At 35.9% G+C, this 18,471-nt stretch overlaps 1 protein-coding gene and 1 long non-coding RNA gene across 2 annotated transcripts; both read left to right on the top strand.

Moving 5' to 3' along the window:
* The first annotated feature begins 715 nt into the window (after positions 1 to 715).
* On the top strand, positions 716 to 2,306 carry LOC131002679 (protein MEI2-like 7). Its single transcript, XM_057929150.1, has 4 exons — positions 716 to 1,065; positions 1,640 to 1,726; positions 1,801 to 1,966; positions 2,030 to 2,306. Exons 1-4 carry the CDS (start codon positions 716 to 718, stop codon positions 2,180 to 2,182), a joined length of 756 nt encoding a protein of 251 aa, XP_057785133.1. The 3' UTR covers positions 2,183 to 2,306.
* Positions 2,307 to 10,250: 7,944 nt separating this feature from the next.
* Positions 10,251 to 11,719, top strand: LOC131002717 (uncharacterized). The gene is made up of 2 exons (XR_009094387.1): positions 10,251 to 10,518; positions 11,529 to 11,719. It is a non-coding gene; the product is annotated as an uncharacterized LOC131002717 (long non-coding RNA).
* The last annotated feature ends 6,752 nt before the right edge of the window (positions 11,720 to 18,471 follow it).

Genomic DNA, 18,471 nt, shown 5'->3' with positions numbered 1-18,471 from the left:
AAAAAAAAAAAACAACTTCCCACACTATCACATCATTAATAACTTCTTTAAATTTTATTTTGGATTTTTAGTCAATAACTTTACATTAATTTTCATCTCTTTTATATCAGCAATATTTATTACAATCAAATCTTTCATATTTGAGAGATTTATAAATGACTAGTGCATAGTCAAATCAATCAACTATTCAAATTATTCAATATTTAATTCAAGACTACCATATCTATTTTAAGAGATTTATGAATATCCAATTCAATCATTCAACCACAACATTTTATAATAATTATTTTTTCTTTTAAATATAAAATTACATTACAATAAAAATAAGATAGTACTAATTTTGCGGAATTAATAATGAATGTTAGTGCAAAAAATCCACTCAAGAGTCTAAACTATTTTTCTTTGATGTGAGAATATGTGCGAATAATATATTAAGATTACAATAATACTTAGTTAACAGTGAACGATTTGGGAGTTGAGAGCAGAATGATTTTATTTGAGAGCTTCTTTATTTATGTAGTACTGTTTTTATGCATTACTATTAAATCAACGAAATGTTATGAATTGAGTAACCGTATTTTATATCTCTAGCATGATATAGAATGTCAGTTTTGTCATACAGTACACTATATAGGTAGGAGGGGGGCGAAGAAGAGAAGCCCTTCAATTTCAAAACCACCTCTCTCTCACTCTCTTCTGTCTCTCTCTTCTCACGATGTGTATGAAACTCCCGAAGCCACTAAATCCTGAAGCTGAGGAATGGCGGCCAACCCTGCCAGCACCACCACCTCTACATCCCCTTCCGCCGCCGCTGCCATGCATAATATCGTACCCTCACACTCAGTACGAGCACCCCGCCGCAATGCCGCCTATTTGCGGCGAAAGCTCCGGCCAGCAGAGACCCAAAAATGGTAAAAAGTTCCTGCCACCTCGCCTTCGAAGGGCATCGAAGTTGCACAGTGAGCCGCCAAAGCTAGAATGGCGGCCTAAAGTTGCACCAGGCACCGCCGCCGCCGCCTCTTCGAAGACTACTTTAATGATAAGAAACATACCAAATCAACTCAGGCAGGTTATCGGCTCTTCTTGCATAATTTCAAGTTTTCTTTTTTCTAATTATATTGTTTTGAACAATTTTCGAAATATTGATTTTGGGTTTTTGTCATTTTCATATTTTTACAATCTGCCGTTTATTTTTATTCGTTGATATGTCTGTTTCTGTAAGTTCATAATATGGGATAGAAGGCTGCCAAAATCCTGAAACATTAATCGGGAATGCATGTTGTTTGGCTCCTATATTTGCAGCTTTAATTGGCGACTGCTTGTTAGTGATAGTCTATCTGCTACTCTTGTTGTCTAGCAACTGATTTGTGCTCCAAAAAGGCAAATCTTCCGAATCTCTGCATTAAATGTGTTTACTATTATTCTTTTCATCTTCATCGATCTGCATGCATGTATGCATTTATGCTTCATGCACATGATTGCTCATGATTTATTAATGCTCATCATTAATTTAACTCCGAACTCCTAATAAATGCATTTCCAAAAGTATCCATGTCAAAGATTTTAGATTTTTGCCTATTCTTTTGCATTAATGAAATTCCTTCTTCTGATGATCTACACATTAATTTGTTTTGTGTAGGAGAGATTTCATGCTGAAATTCCTGGACGGTTACTGTAAAACTTACTCTGTTGCTTACGATTTTTTTTACCTCCCTTTTGATTTCAGGTAAAAAAAAAGTTATTTTATCATATTCTTTTGTACGTAGCTTACCCTCTCTCTTTCTCTCTCTGTTCTTACAGAAGGCTGGGCAACTTGGGCTACGCCTTTGTCAATTTCACAAGGGCCGCCGCCGCGCAGAAAATGAAGAACATTCTCTGCAACTACGAATGGCGCAACACCTACACTGATACTGGGGAACTTATCTCCAGCAACAAAGTGTGCGAGATTAATTGGGCAAAGATTCAGGTGAAGAACTTTTTATACATTTTTGTTTTTATTTACAGTTGGATATAATAAAAATATTTTCAGGGAAAAGAAGCTTTAATCAAAAGGGTGGAGAAGATCCGATTTATGTGCGACGATGAGGAATTCTTGGCGGTAGTTCTGGACCCGCCGCGCGATGGGTCCGACCCGAATCCTCCGGCGCCGGTGAATGTGGGCAGGATCTGCCGCTGCCGCTGATGCCTCGCCTCTCTCTAAATGGCTGTGTTTTCAATATCTCCCTAGCACTGTACAAGCTGGGGTGAATTGGAAACATAAGTTATTTTGTGTTTTAATCATGTATCCCACTAATCTATTCAACATTCTCGGTTTTAACTATTTACTACGATTAATTGTAATATATATCTATATATGCTTCAACATGTCTTCTAATGTCTTAATTAAATTAACTAAACTTTTTATTTGGCTAAATAAATTTAACCAAATTAAATTGATGGTGTTGATTAAATGATATTAATCTCAACCAAAATAAGTTCCTCTTTGGGGACGGCACGGGCTTTAAGGAAAAATGGTAAAGTGTATTGATAGTGGAGAAAAATCTGTTATACTTAATTAGTATTGAGAGTGGTGAAAAGGTGAAAAAGTGTTATAATTAGTATTGAGAGTGGTGAAAAAGTGAAAAGTAAGTATAATTAAAGTATTATTAGTGGTGGGGTAGTTGTCCAAGAATGAAAAGAAAGATAGATGAACTTATTTGGGGGACATCCCAAAAAGGAAAAAGAGGAACTTATTTCAGGAACGAACGGAGTATAAATTTTTCTTTCATATTAGGGTAAATATCACTTTTTGGCCCATCGTTTGAGCGTTTTCTCAAATATATCCCACCCTAAGCATATTTACAAAACAATACCCACCGTTTCAAATTTTTCTTATTTGTGGCCCGCAAAAATTTTCCGGCTACCGGTAAATGACGTGTTCCGGCCAAGTGCCATGTAGCTATTACACGTCAGCATTTAAAAAAAAGAAAAAAGAAAAGAAAATACACATCATAAGTTAAAGAATTATAGAAAATCCCACCTCACCTCACTTAAAAGTGAGAAAAACCTCCACCATCGTCTTCAACATAATCCTCCATCGTCTTCAACCTCCCCAGCGCAGCAGAGGATTCTTCAACCTCCCCAGCGCAGCAGCATAATGCCTCCTCAAACTCGAACACATCATATTCAGGAATGTCCAAACACTGTTTTTCTACATATTGATTATTACCAACAAACTTCCCATCATACCAAATCTTAAGTCTAACCAACAGACTAGACATACTCTGCAATGATAAATTACCATAAACACGGTATTAGAGCAACCACCATTTCAATCTAAACAGAAACGTCATGTGAACACAAAACATTCTCCTCAAGAAATTACCATAAAACAAAGTATCCAAAAATTACCATAAAACAGGGTATCTGGGGCAGCGCTGGGGCGGGGCAGGGCGGCGCTGGGGCGGGGTAGGGCTGCGCTGGGGCGGGGCAGGGCTGGGGCGGGGCAGCGCTGGGGCGGGGTACGGCTGCGCTGGGGCGGGGTACGGCTGCGCTGGGGCGGGGCAGGGCTGGGGCGGGGCAGGGCGGCGCTGGGGCGGGGTAGGGCTGCGGGATAGGCGGGGTAGGCGGGGGGAAGGGAGAAATCGAAGGTGGAGGTTGAAGACGATGGAGGTTGAAGACTATGGAGGTTTGGCGCGCTGAAGAGAGAAATTTAGAAAGAATTAGGAGATGAACCGTTTTTCTCACTTTTAAGTGAGGTGAGGTGGGATTTTCTATTATTCTTTAACTTATGATGTGTATTTTCTTTTCTTTTTTCTTTTTTTTAAATGCTGACGTGTAATAGCTACATGGCACTTGGCCGGAACACGTCATTTACCGGTAGCCGGAAAATTTTTGCGGGCCACAAATAAGAAAAATTTGAAACGATGGGTATTGTTTTGTAAATATGCTTAGGGTGGGATATATTTGAGAAAACGCTCAAACGATGGGCCAAAAAGTGATATTTACCCTTCATATTAATTGATGGTGTTACAATTTATGGGGGTTGTAATAATTAATTAAAAAGTACTAACAATTTAAAATTAATTTAGTATGTATTATTTTTTGTAGAGAAATATTTCGTTTAAGTGGATTGACATATGACTACTTAATCAATTGGTAGATAATATATACATATATACTAGCTCCTACATGCACAAAAATTAATACTAGTAAAAGGCAATACGAATTTAATTTAATAACACCATTCAAATTATGGTGTTATTAGGACACAAGTTTATAATAAAACATCACAAAATATATTTTGAATGGATAAAAGGCCCTTATAGAGTATTCTATTATGGTCTTACAAAGGGTTTTAACTTTTATGTATTAAATTTTAAGTAAAATATTATGCGAATGAAATTCAAAATATAAAAGTATATAATATGAAGAGGCAAATATTAAAATAGCCATTTTGATTAAATAAAAGTTAATTACAACCATAAAATTAATAATATATTAATTATAAAAACTTTTACTTAAATACCCTTTGCAACTTCGACATAGTAGAAGAAATTGGGTGTGTGTGTGTGTTTTTTTTTTTTTTGGGGGGGGGGGGGGAAGATGAGCCAGCGATGGTTGCTAGAGTCTGAAAAGAGAAGAAGAAATTGGGTGGGGGCGGGGGTGGGATTACTTGGGAGTTTTCTTACGTTTTTCTTTTTTGTTCCAATTTATTTAATTGAATTGTCTTTTAATTATATATATATTTTTATGTATTTGGATTATAATTTTATTAAGGGTAAAATAATTAATTACACAAAAAAATAATTATGATTAATATATTCTCATTTTATGATTATTAAAATTTTATGAATTAATTGCCTATAAATACATGAACTATACTCAACTTTTGGTTTTTGACCAAAAAAAAAAAAAAAAACAGCGATACTTGTTATGGTACATCAGGGGCATGGTTCAAACTAATCAGTTATGGAGCGCGTGAAAAATGCGCGACAATTTGTTGACATATCTGCCGTGTCCTAGTTGTGTCTGCAAAGTGGAAAGTTTTTCTAATGGTGAGATATGTTTCCAAAAAATATCATAATTACAAGTAATCATGCCATTGTTGCAGCAAAAATAAAATATGTGGGTACTAAAATATTACGTTCATAAAAAAAAAAAATTGAAAAGGGATGATACATATTTTAATAAAAATAATTAAATACAGAAAAATGATCTCAACAAATCTCTCTCTCTATCAAATCACAAAAGCCTTTTTTCACTCTCTATCAAATTGCAACAGTAAGTATTAAGTATTTTCTTTTACCGGACTCTTCTTTCTTCCTCATTTAATTATCCAATAAATTCTACTCCCTCCGTCCACCAAAAATATGCCACAATTTCCTTTTTCGTCCGTCCACAAAAAATATGCCACTTCCATTTTTAGTAGTAGGGTCCACACAACTCCACTCACATTTAAAGTGGGACTCTTACTCCACTACCAACTTTACTCACATTTTCTTAAAACCCGTGCCGAAAGCAAAGTGGCATGTTTTTCGTGGACGGAGGGAGTAATAATTACTTTCCACCCATCCACACGCCACCATCGAATCCCTTGGCACGCCCATCGTGTCAACGCTCCGTAGCTTGATCGCTCCGCACCGGCGCTCGCGGTCTGCTGCTGCCTGCGTAGCGCCGTCGTCCGTGATAACACTCATTTTTTCATTGTTTTAATTTTCTTATAATGTCAATTTTATATGAAATTGAGTGTTTAATAATTGTTTTGTGTTTAAATTCTTTTATCTTCTGAAATATAATACTTGCTCATAATTTGATACTATAATTTACCGAAATATTAAAGCTGAATTTGGAGATATGGTCTTAATGAAAGTTGTAGATCATCGCGATATAAGTTCGTGAGCGCAAACGAATTGCAAATCGAAATTTGAACGAAAGAAATCTTGCCGAAACAAGAAAATCGCGCGCAGTAGTGAATAATGACCCACAGATTTACGGGATTTTTTTAAATTTCAGGCTTTTATCAGTATTTTTTAGTACTGTACTGTATTTTTCTCATGTGCCTATATATAGGTCCATTCCTTTTCATATTTTTCAATCTTTAATTTTCTAATTTATTTTTTTTATAGTTTTCATGGCTTAGATTTATATTTTGCAAAATTGAAGATTGCAGTTGTTCATCCTAATTTTTTTTCGAGTTTTATCAGTTTTATTTATTTTATTTGTTTTCTTTCAAACTATGTCTTTTATTTATTTATTTATGCTCTTTTTTTTTCTTTTTTTTTTTTTCAGAGTTTGTATGTTGTTGATTGAATTTGTGTGTTTGATTTATATATATCAATTTGTCCTCCAACTTGTGATTTATGATTTCTAGTGTTTGATTTCTTGTAAATTCAGGTGGTGTTGAGGGTGGACAACAAAATAGCTAAAGCAAATAAATATATCAATCACCAGATATAAGTCTAATTTCTAACGCACAAAATCACGGAACCTGCATCGCAAATTAGCAAGACTTTAGGATATCTACCACAATAGAGATATATGGTCACCACTGTCAACGAAATAAACAGACAGTACCAGGGGATAATGATCACAAAAACCTTCCCTTCAATTCATTAAAATGAAGATGACAAAATGTTGAGCTCACCAAGTTTAGCAATATCAACAGACAATTTTCCCGAAATTATAAGATTCTCCTCTAAACAATTCATCCCAAAAATTACAATTATCACACATGCGTCTTCCATTTGCAATTTCCCCCAATTAATTCAATATCAAATGGGACTAAGAGAGAGAGAGATAACCCAGCTTCTCCATTGACAAGCAGGTCAATCATTTTCTTAACGACATGTTCTGCTTATCACCAATAAATGGTGCCTCCTTGCTCATCATTGAATATCATCTTTTTCTTTTGCTATTTTGTGTTTCTCCACATAATTCCCAACAAGAATTTTGGGTGTCAAGCCCTGTATTTTCCACACACAGCAAAGAAGAAAATCAAAATCCAAAATGATGAAGATAATCATACAAGTACGTTCAGATTTAAGAAGTTGAAAGTAAGGGTTGAGTGAAAGGTAGAATGCAGGCGTCGACTGCCGTGACTGTTCAGTCGAGCGGCTTGCTGCTCATCAGTTGAGGTGGCAACTTCGGGGGAATCTAGAACTCGACCTTGGCATACGATTGTGAACGGCGTCTGATGCAAGACACGAGCCAACCGCTGAGGTGAAATTCATGGAGGCGCTCACTTCGCCGAAAACTGCAGCGCTGAAATGGAGCATGATTTCAAAATTGCAACTGCCCTTTTTCGACCTACCTCCTATGAGCTTGATGATACAGGGTTTCGATTTTGGAATCTGATTTTCATGTTTTTGTAATTTCTAATTGGAGCAAGACAATAATTTCAAATAATTTTAGATCTAAGATTTTTGAAACGAATATACTTCTTCAACATATCATTTTATGTTTTTGAAATGTAAGTAAGTCCACCTGATTGCACAGTTTTACTACTAAGGTAATGATTCCTCCCATAGCATTTATTCCCACGATTAACCTTTATTATGAGAATACACGTTAAGACGTTTGGAAATTCTCAACTAATGAGAATGCATGTTTACTAAGAGCACCCGCATCGCGGGTACTCGAGTGAGTACTCGAGGAGATGGCCGGCTTCGAGGAGGGCGATGCGGCGTGGAGGTCCTCGAGGAGTACCCGAGTTATCGGGTATCCTCGAGTAGGCGCGTGCTCTGCACGCGCCATAATTAAAAAAAAAAATTATTTATATCCGATTTTCGACCGTTTCTTCAATTTTTCTTTTTTTTTTTTTTCTTTCCAACGGCTCTTTCAACGGCATTCTTCCATTTTCCTTTTTTTTTTTTATCTTCTTTTCTCTCTATAAATAATACTTCTCCCTACAACTCATTCACCTACAATTCATTTTTAGGACCTCTAGGGCCAGAGTAGTTAATTTTTTATCTTCGTTTCGGACCTCTAGGGCCAGAGTAGTTAATTTTTAGGAATTATTTTTATTTTATTAAAGTTTTATGTAATATTTAGAATTTTATAATTAATGCAATTTAAATTTGTAATAAATTGTGTTATTTAAATTTGAGCAATTAAATTTAAATGAAAAACATAAAATCAAAACTAATATTATCAAGTAGGCTATCAAGGAACCCCAATGCAGCACTAACTACTCAATAACACAAACACTATCAAGTAGGCTATCAAGGAGGCTATCAAGGAGGTCCCAATGCGGATGCTCTAAGAAATCCCAATTAATCATGAAATTATTATTTTTAAGATAATAATTCAAGTAGTTTTATTAATAATTTCTAACTATAATGAAATTTAATTAAAGACTTGATTAATGAGTTGGATTAATAACTCACATTAATCATATCGACTTAGGATATCCAATGCCCTTCGTAAATAGATTAGATATAATCAAATCGGGGCGCGCTCCAGTGAGACCCCATAATTTTCGTGAAACACTAGGACAATGAATAAAACATATAATACTAATGAACAAAACGTATATCTAATGAACAAGATGTATATACTGATGAAAAATAAAATATAAAAAATTCGTAATGAATAAGACATATATACTGATGAACAGGGCCGTATATACTGATGAACAATGCAGTATATGCTGATGAATAACAGCCATATGATTGATAAAATAAACGCACCAGATCGTGCCCTAGATGTCACTAAAATTAGGGGGTCTCATTGGAGCGGCCTTAATCAAATCTAATTAGAAAAATAATTTAACATAATAGGGCTCCAATAATTAACTAATTAAAGGATCCAAGTAATTAATAAAACTTAACCCAAACTAATTTAATTAATCAAAGCCAAATTAAAAATTAAAAATTAAATCCAACATAACAAATACAGTAATAAAACTCAGCCCACATATTTAGCTCACTCACTTAAACAATTAAAAGAAATTTGATAGCCCATTTATTCAATTTTCTCACCCCAATAGGAAGGTCCAAAACTCAGTTTTAAGAAAAACTTTGGCCTAAAGATAGAGGCCCAATTTCAAAAACCCTTCTTCTCTCTCTCTTACTCACGCCTTCTCTCTCTCTCTCTCTCAATTCAGAACTCACGCGCACACACTGACACGGGCCTCTCCTCTCTCCCTTCTCTCGTTCCTGCCGCCGCCGCCTGAGGCCGACGAAGGTTCGGCGCGGGCCGCCGCCGTCCGCCTCCATGCCGGTGTCGATCTGCTTGAGCCTGGCGCCCCTTTCTCTTCTTCCTCATCGACACAGCACACACACCCACACGACTGCTCTCTCTTTCTCGCCTCCTCTGTTTCCGGCGGGTGTAAACAAACCAAGCCGCTCGCGAACTATTCGGAGCTCGGCTTGAAAAAGTTAGTTCAGCTTCGTTTAAAGAAGCTCGATAAATAAATAAATCAAACTTGAACTTCGTAATATTCGACTCGTTAACTCGTGAATATGTTCGTCAAGTGATTCAGTTTCAAAAATATAAATTATTAGTATATACAATTTATATTTATCTACTAAAATTAATAATAATTGTATTAAATCTCTAATTAATTTTATTTGTCATAAGAAAATAATTAATATATTTATTATTTTAAATAAAATAATTTATTTTTAAAATAAAATAATCAATATTTTGAATATAAATATAAATTTAGAAAATTCGTATAGGCTCGATTAGGCTCGTGAGCCGCTCGCGAGCCTCAAAGTATAAGTAAAGTTCGGGATTCGATTCGATACTCAACAAACCAAACTTGAGCACACCACTATTCGGTTCGACTCGGTTCGATTACACCCCTAGAAATGTCTGATTTTCAATGAAAACTTGATGTACACAAGAAATAGGTAAAGCTGTGAAAGTGATAATATGATTTGCTTAAGTTCTGCTGGATGTAACTAGGGGTGTAAGTGAGTCGAGCTAGCTCGCGAGTTACTCGGGATCGGCTCGAAAATTACTCGAAATCGACTCGATGTTAGTCGAGTCGAGCTCGAGCTCGAGCTACTCGATTAGGTATCGAGCCCGAGTTCGAGTTTCTTGATACTCGACTCGTTAGGCTCGCGAGCCTAATCGAGCTCAAACAATTATATATATAATATATTATATGTAAGCCCAAAATTAAATATATTTCTGAGCCTACAAAATGGCCCAACTACTAAGCCCATTAGAATTTGAATTACACACATGAGTCATGACAATTGACAAACCCTAACAGCCTAACTCCCTCCCTAACTCAGCACGCAGCAGCCACCCCACCCCAATCTATCATCTCTCTCTCGGTTGCCGGCGACACGCACTCCGGCGCGACGGCACACTCCGACACGACGGCGGCTCATCTTTCCAGCGAAGATCCGACGATCTTAACAGCAGCAGCAGTGCAGCACGGTCCGGCGCGACATTAGCATCATCTGCCACCACCGGTCACCGGGCACCGGCTGCTTCCCAGCTCGGCGCGACAACAGCAGCGACACCAACGGCTCTCCACTCCTCGGCGCGACAGCAGCAGTGCAGCACGATCTGCCATTTAAGGTTCTATTTTCTCTTAAATCTTGTTGAAATCTTGCTGAAATCTTGTTGTCTATGAAATATTGCATAAAAGTCTTGCCGGGTAATTGTTCTTGATTTTGAGTGCTGACTGCTGCGTGAAATTCTTTGCGGGTTTGATCCCTAATTTTTGTGGGTTGTTTATTTTTTTTCAATCATGAAAAGCAAGGTTTGAAAAATTTCCCCCTTTTGTTTTGCTGCTTCATTCGAGGAAACCCCTAAATTCTTGTTGGGTTTGGGGTTGAGTTGGGTTTAGCTGAGAATGAAGCTGTAAATTTCGAACAAGTTGATAGGAACATGAACCTTTTTGCTAATGTAGTCCCTGATGATCTTGATGGCTCAAGTTTTGGTGGTGTTGAGGGCTCCAATATATGGGATTACTACCTAAATTTTGATATGTTTTTTAAGGAAGATTCTTCTAATTGTGGTCTGCAAAGACAAAAAAAAAAAAAAATAGATCATGATTTGTGTGGTAGCATTTCACAAGTATATATGATCATATAAGTATGCATCAGAAATGAAATTTGGTAATTAGCAAGATAACTTATAAAAGGAGAGAATAGCAAACACCATCTACACTATACCAACTGAGAGCAGAACAGCAGCTGTCTATAACCTCATAAACTCTAGCATCCCCACCTAAACAGTTGCTTATCACCCCATAGTGTCGCAGCAGCTCTGCATCCTCGGAGTTGCACATTAGGCATTTAAGGAAGAACGCGTAGTCACTAATGCACTTGGGCTTATTTCTTGGGAGATAGAATTCATATGCAATCATGTTTCTGAGCCACGACTCCTTTTCATCTGTCATTTCTAGAGCAAGGTTTATCTTTAGATCTCAAAGGTTTATCTTTAAATTCTGACTTAGAATGTTCTCTTTTTTTTTTTTTTTTTCAGTTATTTGCTTTGTTTTTGTTTCATGTATCTGGAAGGGGTCTTCTTCATATGCCTTGTTATTTGTTAATTGATGTTCTTTATATTTTTTTTGTATGCAGCCCTTAACACGGTGTTCGACTGTTGGTATTGGAGAGACGACTTCATGTTGTAGGCTTGTGGCACTATCTATAAGAAGAAGCTGCAAATTTATGTTTTTATGTTGTATTTCATATTTTCATTCAAGACTTGTTACTTTTTTATGTTATATTTCATATTTTCATTCTAGACTTCTTATATGCAGCCTTTTTCATGCTTTCGTAATGGAATGATTTGTAAATTGTAATGTTATCAATTTGTTAAAGCATGTATGAGACGAGCTTAAACGAGCTCCAGCTCACCGAGTTTAAACAAGTTCGAGCCTAACGAACTTAAACGAGCTCGAGCTCGAGCTCAAACTCGAGCAAGAATCAACAATCGAGCTTAACCGAGTCGAGCTCGAGCTTACAAATATGGCAACGAGTCTAGCTCGAGCTCAGAAAAATCAAGCTCGGCCGAGTCGAGCTCGAGCTCGAGCTTCATGAAAACAGGCGAGTTCGAGTTTGAGCATAGCGATACTCGACTCGACTCATTTACACCCCTAGATGTAACACCTTTCTTTTGCTGATAACTTTGCTCTACTGAATCTTGTCAGAACAGCTCTGCAATTTAGAATTTTTGTTGGGTGAAGTGTGTTATTTTGAGCTGAATAATTTGGGTCAATATAAAGATGTGTTCCCCCACACAAGCGGAAGTTATACTTATGGAAGTTGGAGGATTTTACTCTGAAAATCCGTGGTCGTTTCAAAAAGGTGCATTGCTACAGTGTTGAAGGGGATGGTGAAAATTTACGCCCTTTGAAAAAAAGTGGATTGTTGCAGTGTTGAAGGGGACGATGAAATAGTGTAGTAGGATTTTGATATGATTATTTATCATGATCTAATCTTTCCTAATTCTCCGATTCTTGCTAATTAAATATTATCATATTTCTATAAATTAAATCCTCAAATTCGGGATTTAATTCGTGAAAATCGGAATTGATTCTTGGTTTAATACTAAATGCATATAATGCGAAATAATAAAATTATTATTCACACAAGCTTAAGTTATAATTATAGTAATTCGATTTAAATAACACAATTTATGAAATCGTTTATAAATTTGAAATTTCTAATATTATTGATTGAATCAATTGGTAGGACAAAGTCTCAAACGCGCAGCCAAACCAATAAATTTATTTATTGGTTTGATTTAGGACTGAATATTGAATCGCAAATTCTATATCTCTTATACAGGTATTTGCTGAAATAATAGTATCTTGTTATAATAGTCACAAATAATAATTAAATATGCATTCTAAAAAAATAAAAAATTAAATATGCAAAAGAACTATTATAACTAATGCAACTATTTAATCTAATATGCATTAAAAGAGGAAACAATATACTCGCACGATCATTTTGAAGAAAGAAACACAGTATTTGACCACTAATTGAAAAAACACAAAATTTGACAAATTTTTTTTTATGTTTTAGGACTATTTTGCCCTTATTTAGGGCGGGACAAGATTTTGGCCGGATTCGGGTTTGCGTGCGAGTTAGGCACACATAGCACTATTAGTGCCATTAGTTCCATATGCTCAGTGCTACACGAATGATACTTATGACTATATTAGTGCTATTAGTGTCATACGAATAATACTCATGGCCATACTAGTGTCGTAAGTGCCATATACTCGTGTGCTGATATTTTTTAGATGGGTACTATGACATTTTGAACACTTCCTGGTACGATTTAGATTATCATTCAGGGTTTAGATTCCTCATTTAGGGTTTAGATTATCCATTCAGAGTTTAGATTTTTTATTTAGTATGCTGCACAAATGGTACTTATGGCCATATTAGTGCCATATACTCTTTTTTGTAGTGTTGCACGAATGGTACTTATGGTCATCTTAGTGTCATTAGTGCCATATACTTAGATTTTTTTTCCAGTTGACACATATGGCACTAATAGTGTCATATGTGCCTAACCCGCACGCAAACCTGAATTTTACCCGAATCCGGTCCGCCCTAATTACGGGCAAAACATTCTTTACACGTAATAAATGATCAGATTTTGTATTTTTTCAATTAGTGGCCAAATATTGTGTTTCCTTATTCAAAATGGCTATTTCAAAAGCATACTCTTAAAAGAGTGGGGTATCACGTATATAGTCTAAAGGCGAAAGTTTATAAAACAATCATTTGGGGGGTGGAAGGGGGATGAGAGATAATGCTAGAAAATAAAATTGACATTTTCTAAACTACCTAGGGCTGGTAAATCGGTGTCGGTTATTCGGTTAAAACCGTAACCGAACCGGAAAAACCGGTTATCGGTTAACTGAAAACCGGTTTTTCCCGGTTCAGTTCGGTTATCGGTTAGTACTCCTACAGTAAACTGGTTAATCAGTTTAACCGGTCGCTTAACCGGTTAAACCGATTAACCATTTTTTTTTAAAATTAATTAATTTATTAAAATTTAAACTCCCTGCCACATCATTAGATCCATTATTTAGGGTTCCTGTTCCATATTGAGTTCTGCCTCCCCTCCCGTTCTGTGACTTCTGTCTTCCCAGTTCCGCCTCCCTCTCTTGCACCGGCGCCTCCCACCGGCACCGGCGTCTCCCTCCCTTTCTCCGCCGACGCTCTCCCAATCCCAGCAGGCAGCAGCAGCACGACACCTTTCTCCCAGTCCCAGTCCCGCCGGCGCTCGTGCTGCCTCTCCCACCGACACGACATCTTTCAGCCCTCCGCCAGCGTTGCTCTGCCGACGTCGCCCACTCTGCAGGCGTGAATGCCAGAGAGCACCTATGATGGACCAAAACATGCAAGGTAGGCTAGCATCTTACATTCTTAAAAGGGTGAACATTGAAGGAGTTGATATTAGTTGTTACCTTTGAACTTTAAGAGCTACCTGGTGACCTATCTTTTTGTTGTCTTTTCCTCGGCTTATATATGGCTATATAAGTGCATATTCTTTATATAGTGGCTTGATTAATCTTAAATGTTCAAAATTCTTTCTATACTTGTTGACTAAATGTTCATGAAACAAAGAAAGAATAATTAAATACATATGTTAAAAGTCCATTCATAAATCTAACCTGTATTAATTTTTTTTTTATTTTATTATATATATATATATTGATTATTTTATTTACGTTTATTAAATATTTTATATACATTTACTGAACATTTTGTGATCATTTTAAACATAAATATGTTATTATATATTTAATATGATCATATATGACAGATTTAGACTATAAACTCATTTTTAAAATAATAATTACAAATCATGAAAATGTGATAAATTCTATGAGTAAAAAAAATTATAATAAAAATATATTTTATGACTTAGAGTAGCATAAAGAAAAAAACTAATTATTTATAATTTTGACGAAAAAGTGTATTTTTTAAAGTAGTTCTACTTCGATGAGGGGTTGTAGTATGTTCCAAGGGTTGGGAGCGGCCATCACTCATATTCATTTTCCCATGTTGATCAATGCAATCCAGATTGTCATGTTTGTTCAAGTAGAGCTTACTAGTAGCTGCGTGTTTCCACAGAAGCATTAATCATAATTATCAACATCTATCTATTATTAAATAGAATACATATTGAAGGTCTCTCCTTCATTCTCTATTCTATGTGGCACTCCCACATGTTAGTATTTGGATAATTCTCAATTCTATAATATATGACATTCTGTCATCTTTTTTTCATCTATCCCACATTGAAATTATATTAAACTCCATCAATTCATAATCTATATAAAAGGCTTAACCTTCATGTAGACATTAGCCCATCTACTTTTTCCACATTGATATTATATTTAATCATTGGAAAATATAGATAAAGAAATACTTATAATATGTATTTCAAATAAAGAGTTTTTCACATGTTTTTATAACTTCAATAGATCTTCACATTAAATTTATAATAAACTTCATAATTCAAAATCTAAAAATTTGAACTTAAATTTCAACCTTTAAATCTACACTATATGACACTTTTACATTTATTTTTATCTATCCCACATTAAATTTATATCAAACTTCATCAATTCATTACCTAAATAAAAGGCTCAATCTCCATGAGGATATTAACTCATCTAGCTTTTCACATTGATATAAGCTTCAGATTGTATAATCTCACATGTCAGTCCTTGTCTTTCAAGCTCCTAATGAAAATAATGTTTAGAAGTGAGTTGTGATAATTAAAACATCAGATTGTAATGTTCAAACGATTGACACATAAAAGTTAGATATAGTGTTTCAAGGTCCAGACGAGATAATGCTCAAAAGTTTGGCGTTCAAAAGTCAAATATTGTCTTTAGAGTTATTGATGATCGACTGGTCTTACAAAGATGAGATGAGATGATGCTTATATGACATATGAGATCTTAAATTAACTTTTATTCGTCAATATAGAAAAATTGTACAAAATTTATATAAACGGGTATTTTTATTATTTTAGAAAAAAATGAACAATCAATTGATGAACCTATTATTTCAAAAACGTCTATACTTTTATTTAGGTTTGCAAATATTGAAATCTATTTACATTTTTTTAGACTTTGTATTATGAAGTTTAATGAAAATTTACTGTGAAAAACTATTGCAACTATAAAAAAATATGGAAAGCTATTTATTTTAAATACATATTACAAGTATTTCTTTATCTAATTTTTTTTCCATGATTAAATTTAATAGAATATCAACATGGGAAAGATAGATGAGCTAATGTATTCATGGAGATTGGGCCTTTTATTTCGGTTATGAATTGATGAAGTTTTGTATAAACTCAATAAGGAATAGATGAAAACAAATGTAAAATGTCATATAATGCATAACTGAGGGTGAAGCAAATATTAAATTGTGAGAGTGCCACATAAGATAGAGAATAGTTATGATAAATAAATATTCTCATATAAATTGATATGATTTAATTTGAATCTCATATAATTTTTTTTAGGGATAAGTATCAGATTAGCCCTTAACGTAGAAGCCCTTATGGCATTGAGCCCCTTATGGCAAGGGGTGTGTCAAATAAACCCCTATCGTAATTAATTTTGAACAAATACACCCTTAGACCTAACGTCCACTTAACAGCCGTTAACTTATTATTATTTTTTTATTTTTCTTTTTTTGGTAGGTCCCACTTAACAGCCACATCATCGTCTTCTCCATTCCCCCCTCCCAAACCCTAACTTCCCCTTCCCCACCCGCCGGCGCCGCTTGCCGCCACCACACGCCGGCGTCGGCCGCACCTTCCCCCTCCCTAGACTCGTCGGCCTCCCCCTCGCCAGACCCCGTCTGCCCCTCCCTTCCCCCAAAATCCCGTCAGCCCCTCCCCCATCCCCAGATCTTGGCACCCCCCTCCCCAACCCCAGATCCCGCTGGCGCCCGCCACCCTCTCCCCAACCCCAGATCCCGCCGGCGCCCGCCACCCCCTCCCTCTCTCCAGACCGTCGCAGAGAGCCCGTCAGACCTCTCCTCCACCGCCTCTCTTCCACCCTCCACCGTAAAATCCCAGCGCAACCACAACCCCGCCTACCTCTGCAAATTCGGCCACGCAACACCAACCCCAGCCGACATCTTTTCCGGTTAACCCTCACACAATCGCACAGATTTGAAATCTAAGAAGACGCAGAATTCGAAGGGAGGCGGCACAAAGATTTGAAGGGGGTGGCGAGATGAGCTTCAGATTCTGAATTTTTTTTTTGAAATCAAAAATTTGGAATTAAAAATGTTCGAACTCTGGTTTTGATAATTTGTTTCTGAATTTGGGTGAAAATTGTTGGCTAATGTTCGAACCTATCGCCGGAGAGATGGGTGAAAATTTGGGGATCGGTGGGTGAAAATTCAGGCGATTTGCGCGCCACCAGCGAACTTGGAAGCTGGAGCGTTCGGAGGGAGAGAGAGATGGCCGGGGAAGCTGGAGCGTTCGGCTGAAGATGATGATGTGGCTGTTAAGTGGGACCCACCAAAAAAAGAAAAATAAAAAAATAATAATAAGTTAACGGCAGTTAAGTGGACGTTAAGTCTAAGGGTGTATTTGTTCAAAATTAATTACGATAGGGGTTTATTTGATACCCCCTTTGCCATAGGGTCGTCAATGTAATAAGGGCTTCCACGTTAAGGGCTTATTTGATACTTAACCCTTTTTTTTAAGCCTTAGACGAGATGATTCTCAGAACTTAGTTATGGTCTTTCAAACTTCAAACAAGATGATGCTTACTAGCCAGTTTTATTCTTTCAAACTCCAAACGAAATGATGCTTGAATTAAACTTAGTTAAGGTATTTTAAACTCCAAATGAGATGATGCACATAACTCTGTTATGTTTTTTCAAGCTCCATACAAGGTGATGTTTGTAAGTAAGTTATGATCTTATAAGTTTCAGATTGTATAATCTCACAAGTTAGTCTTGGCCTTTCAAGCTCCTAATGAAAATAATGTTTAGAAGTGAGTTATGATATTTAAAGCATTAGATAGTGATGTTCAAACGATTGACTCATAAAAGTTAGATATAATGTTTCAGGGTACAGACGAGATAATGCTCAAAAGTTTGGCGTTCAAAAGTCAAATATTCTCTTTCGAGATCTTGATGATCCTCTAGTCTTATAGAGTTGAGATTAACTTTTATCCGTCAATATAGAAAAATTATACTACAAAATTTATATAAAAGAGTAATTTTTATTTTAGCAAAAAATTTAACATTTAATTGACGAATATAGTTGAGATTAATATAAACTAAACTTTAATACATCAAGTTAAATTAATTAAAAATAATTATACTTCCTCAGTCTCACTCTAATAGTTATGTTTTCCTTTTTGGGATATCCCACTAAAATAGTCATATTTTTATTTTTGGTAATGATTTTACACTACAAATATTGTGGCCTTAGACACCTTTACACACTTTTACACTCAAAAAACAAGTTTCTTAATTTATGTGTCGGAAAGAAATAAGGCTATTATACTGA

Source organism: Salvia miltiorrhiza, unplaced genomic scaffold (genome assembly GCF_028751815.1).
Source record: "Salvia miltiorrhiza cultivar Shanhuang (shh) unplaced genomic scaffold, IMPLAD_Smil_shh fragScaff_scaffold_173, whole genome shotgun sequence".
Lineage (NCBI taxonomy): Eukaryota > Viridiplantae > Streptophyta > Magnoliopsida > Lamiales > Lamiaceae > Salvia > Salvia miltiorrhiza.
This window is presented reverse-complemented; position numbering and strand designations above follow the sequence as displayed.

Coding starts and splice junctions, on each gene's coding strand:
- LOC131002679 (XM_057929150.1), top strand. CDS start 716: ATGTGTATGAAACTCCCGAAGCCACTAAATCCTGAAGCTGAGGAATGG. Junction 1,727..1,800: donor TACCTCCCTTTTGATTTCAG/GTAAAAAAAAAG, acceptor CTGTTCTTACAG/AAGGCTGGGCAACTTGGGCT. Junction 1,967..2,029: donor TTAATTGGGCAAAGATTCAG/GTGAAGAACTTT, acceptor AAATATTTTCAG/GGAAAAGAAGCTTTAATCAA.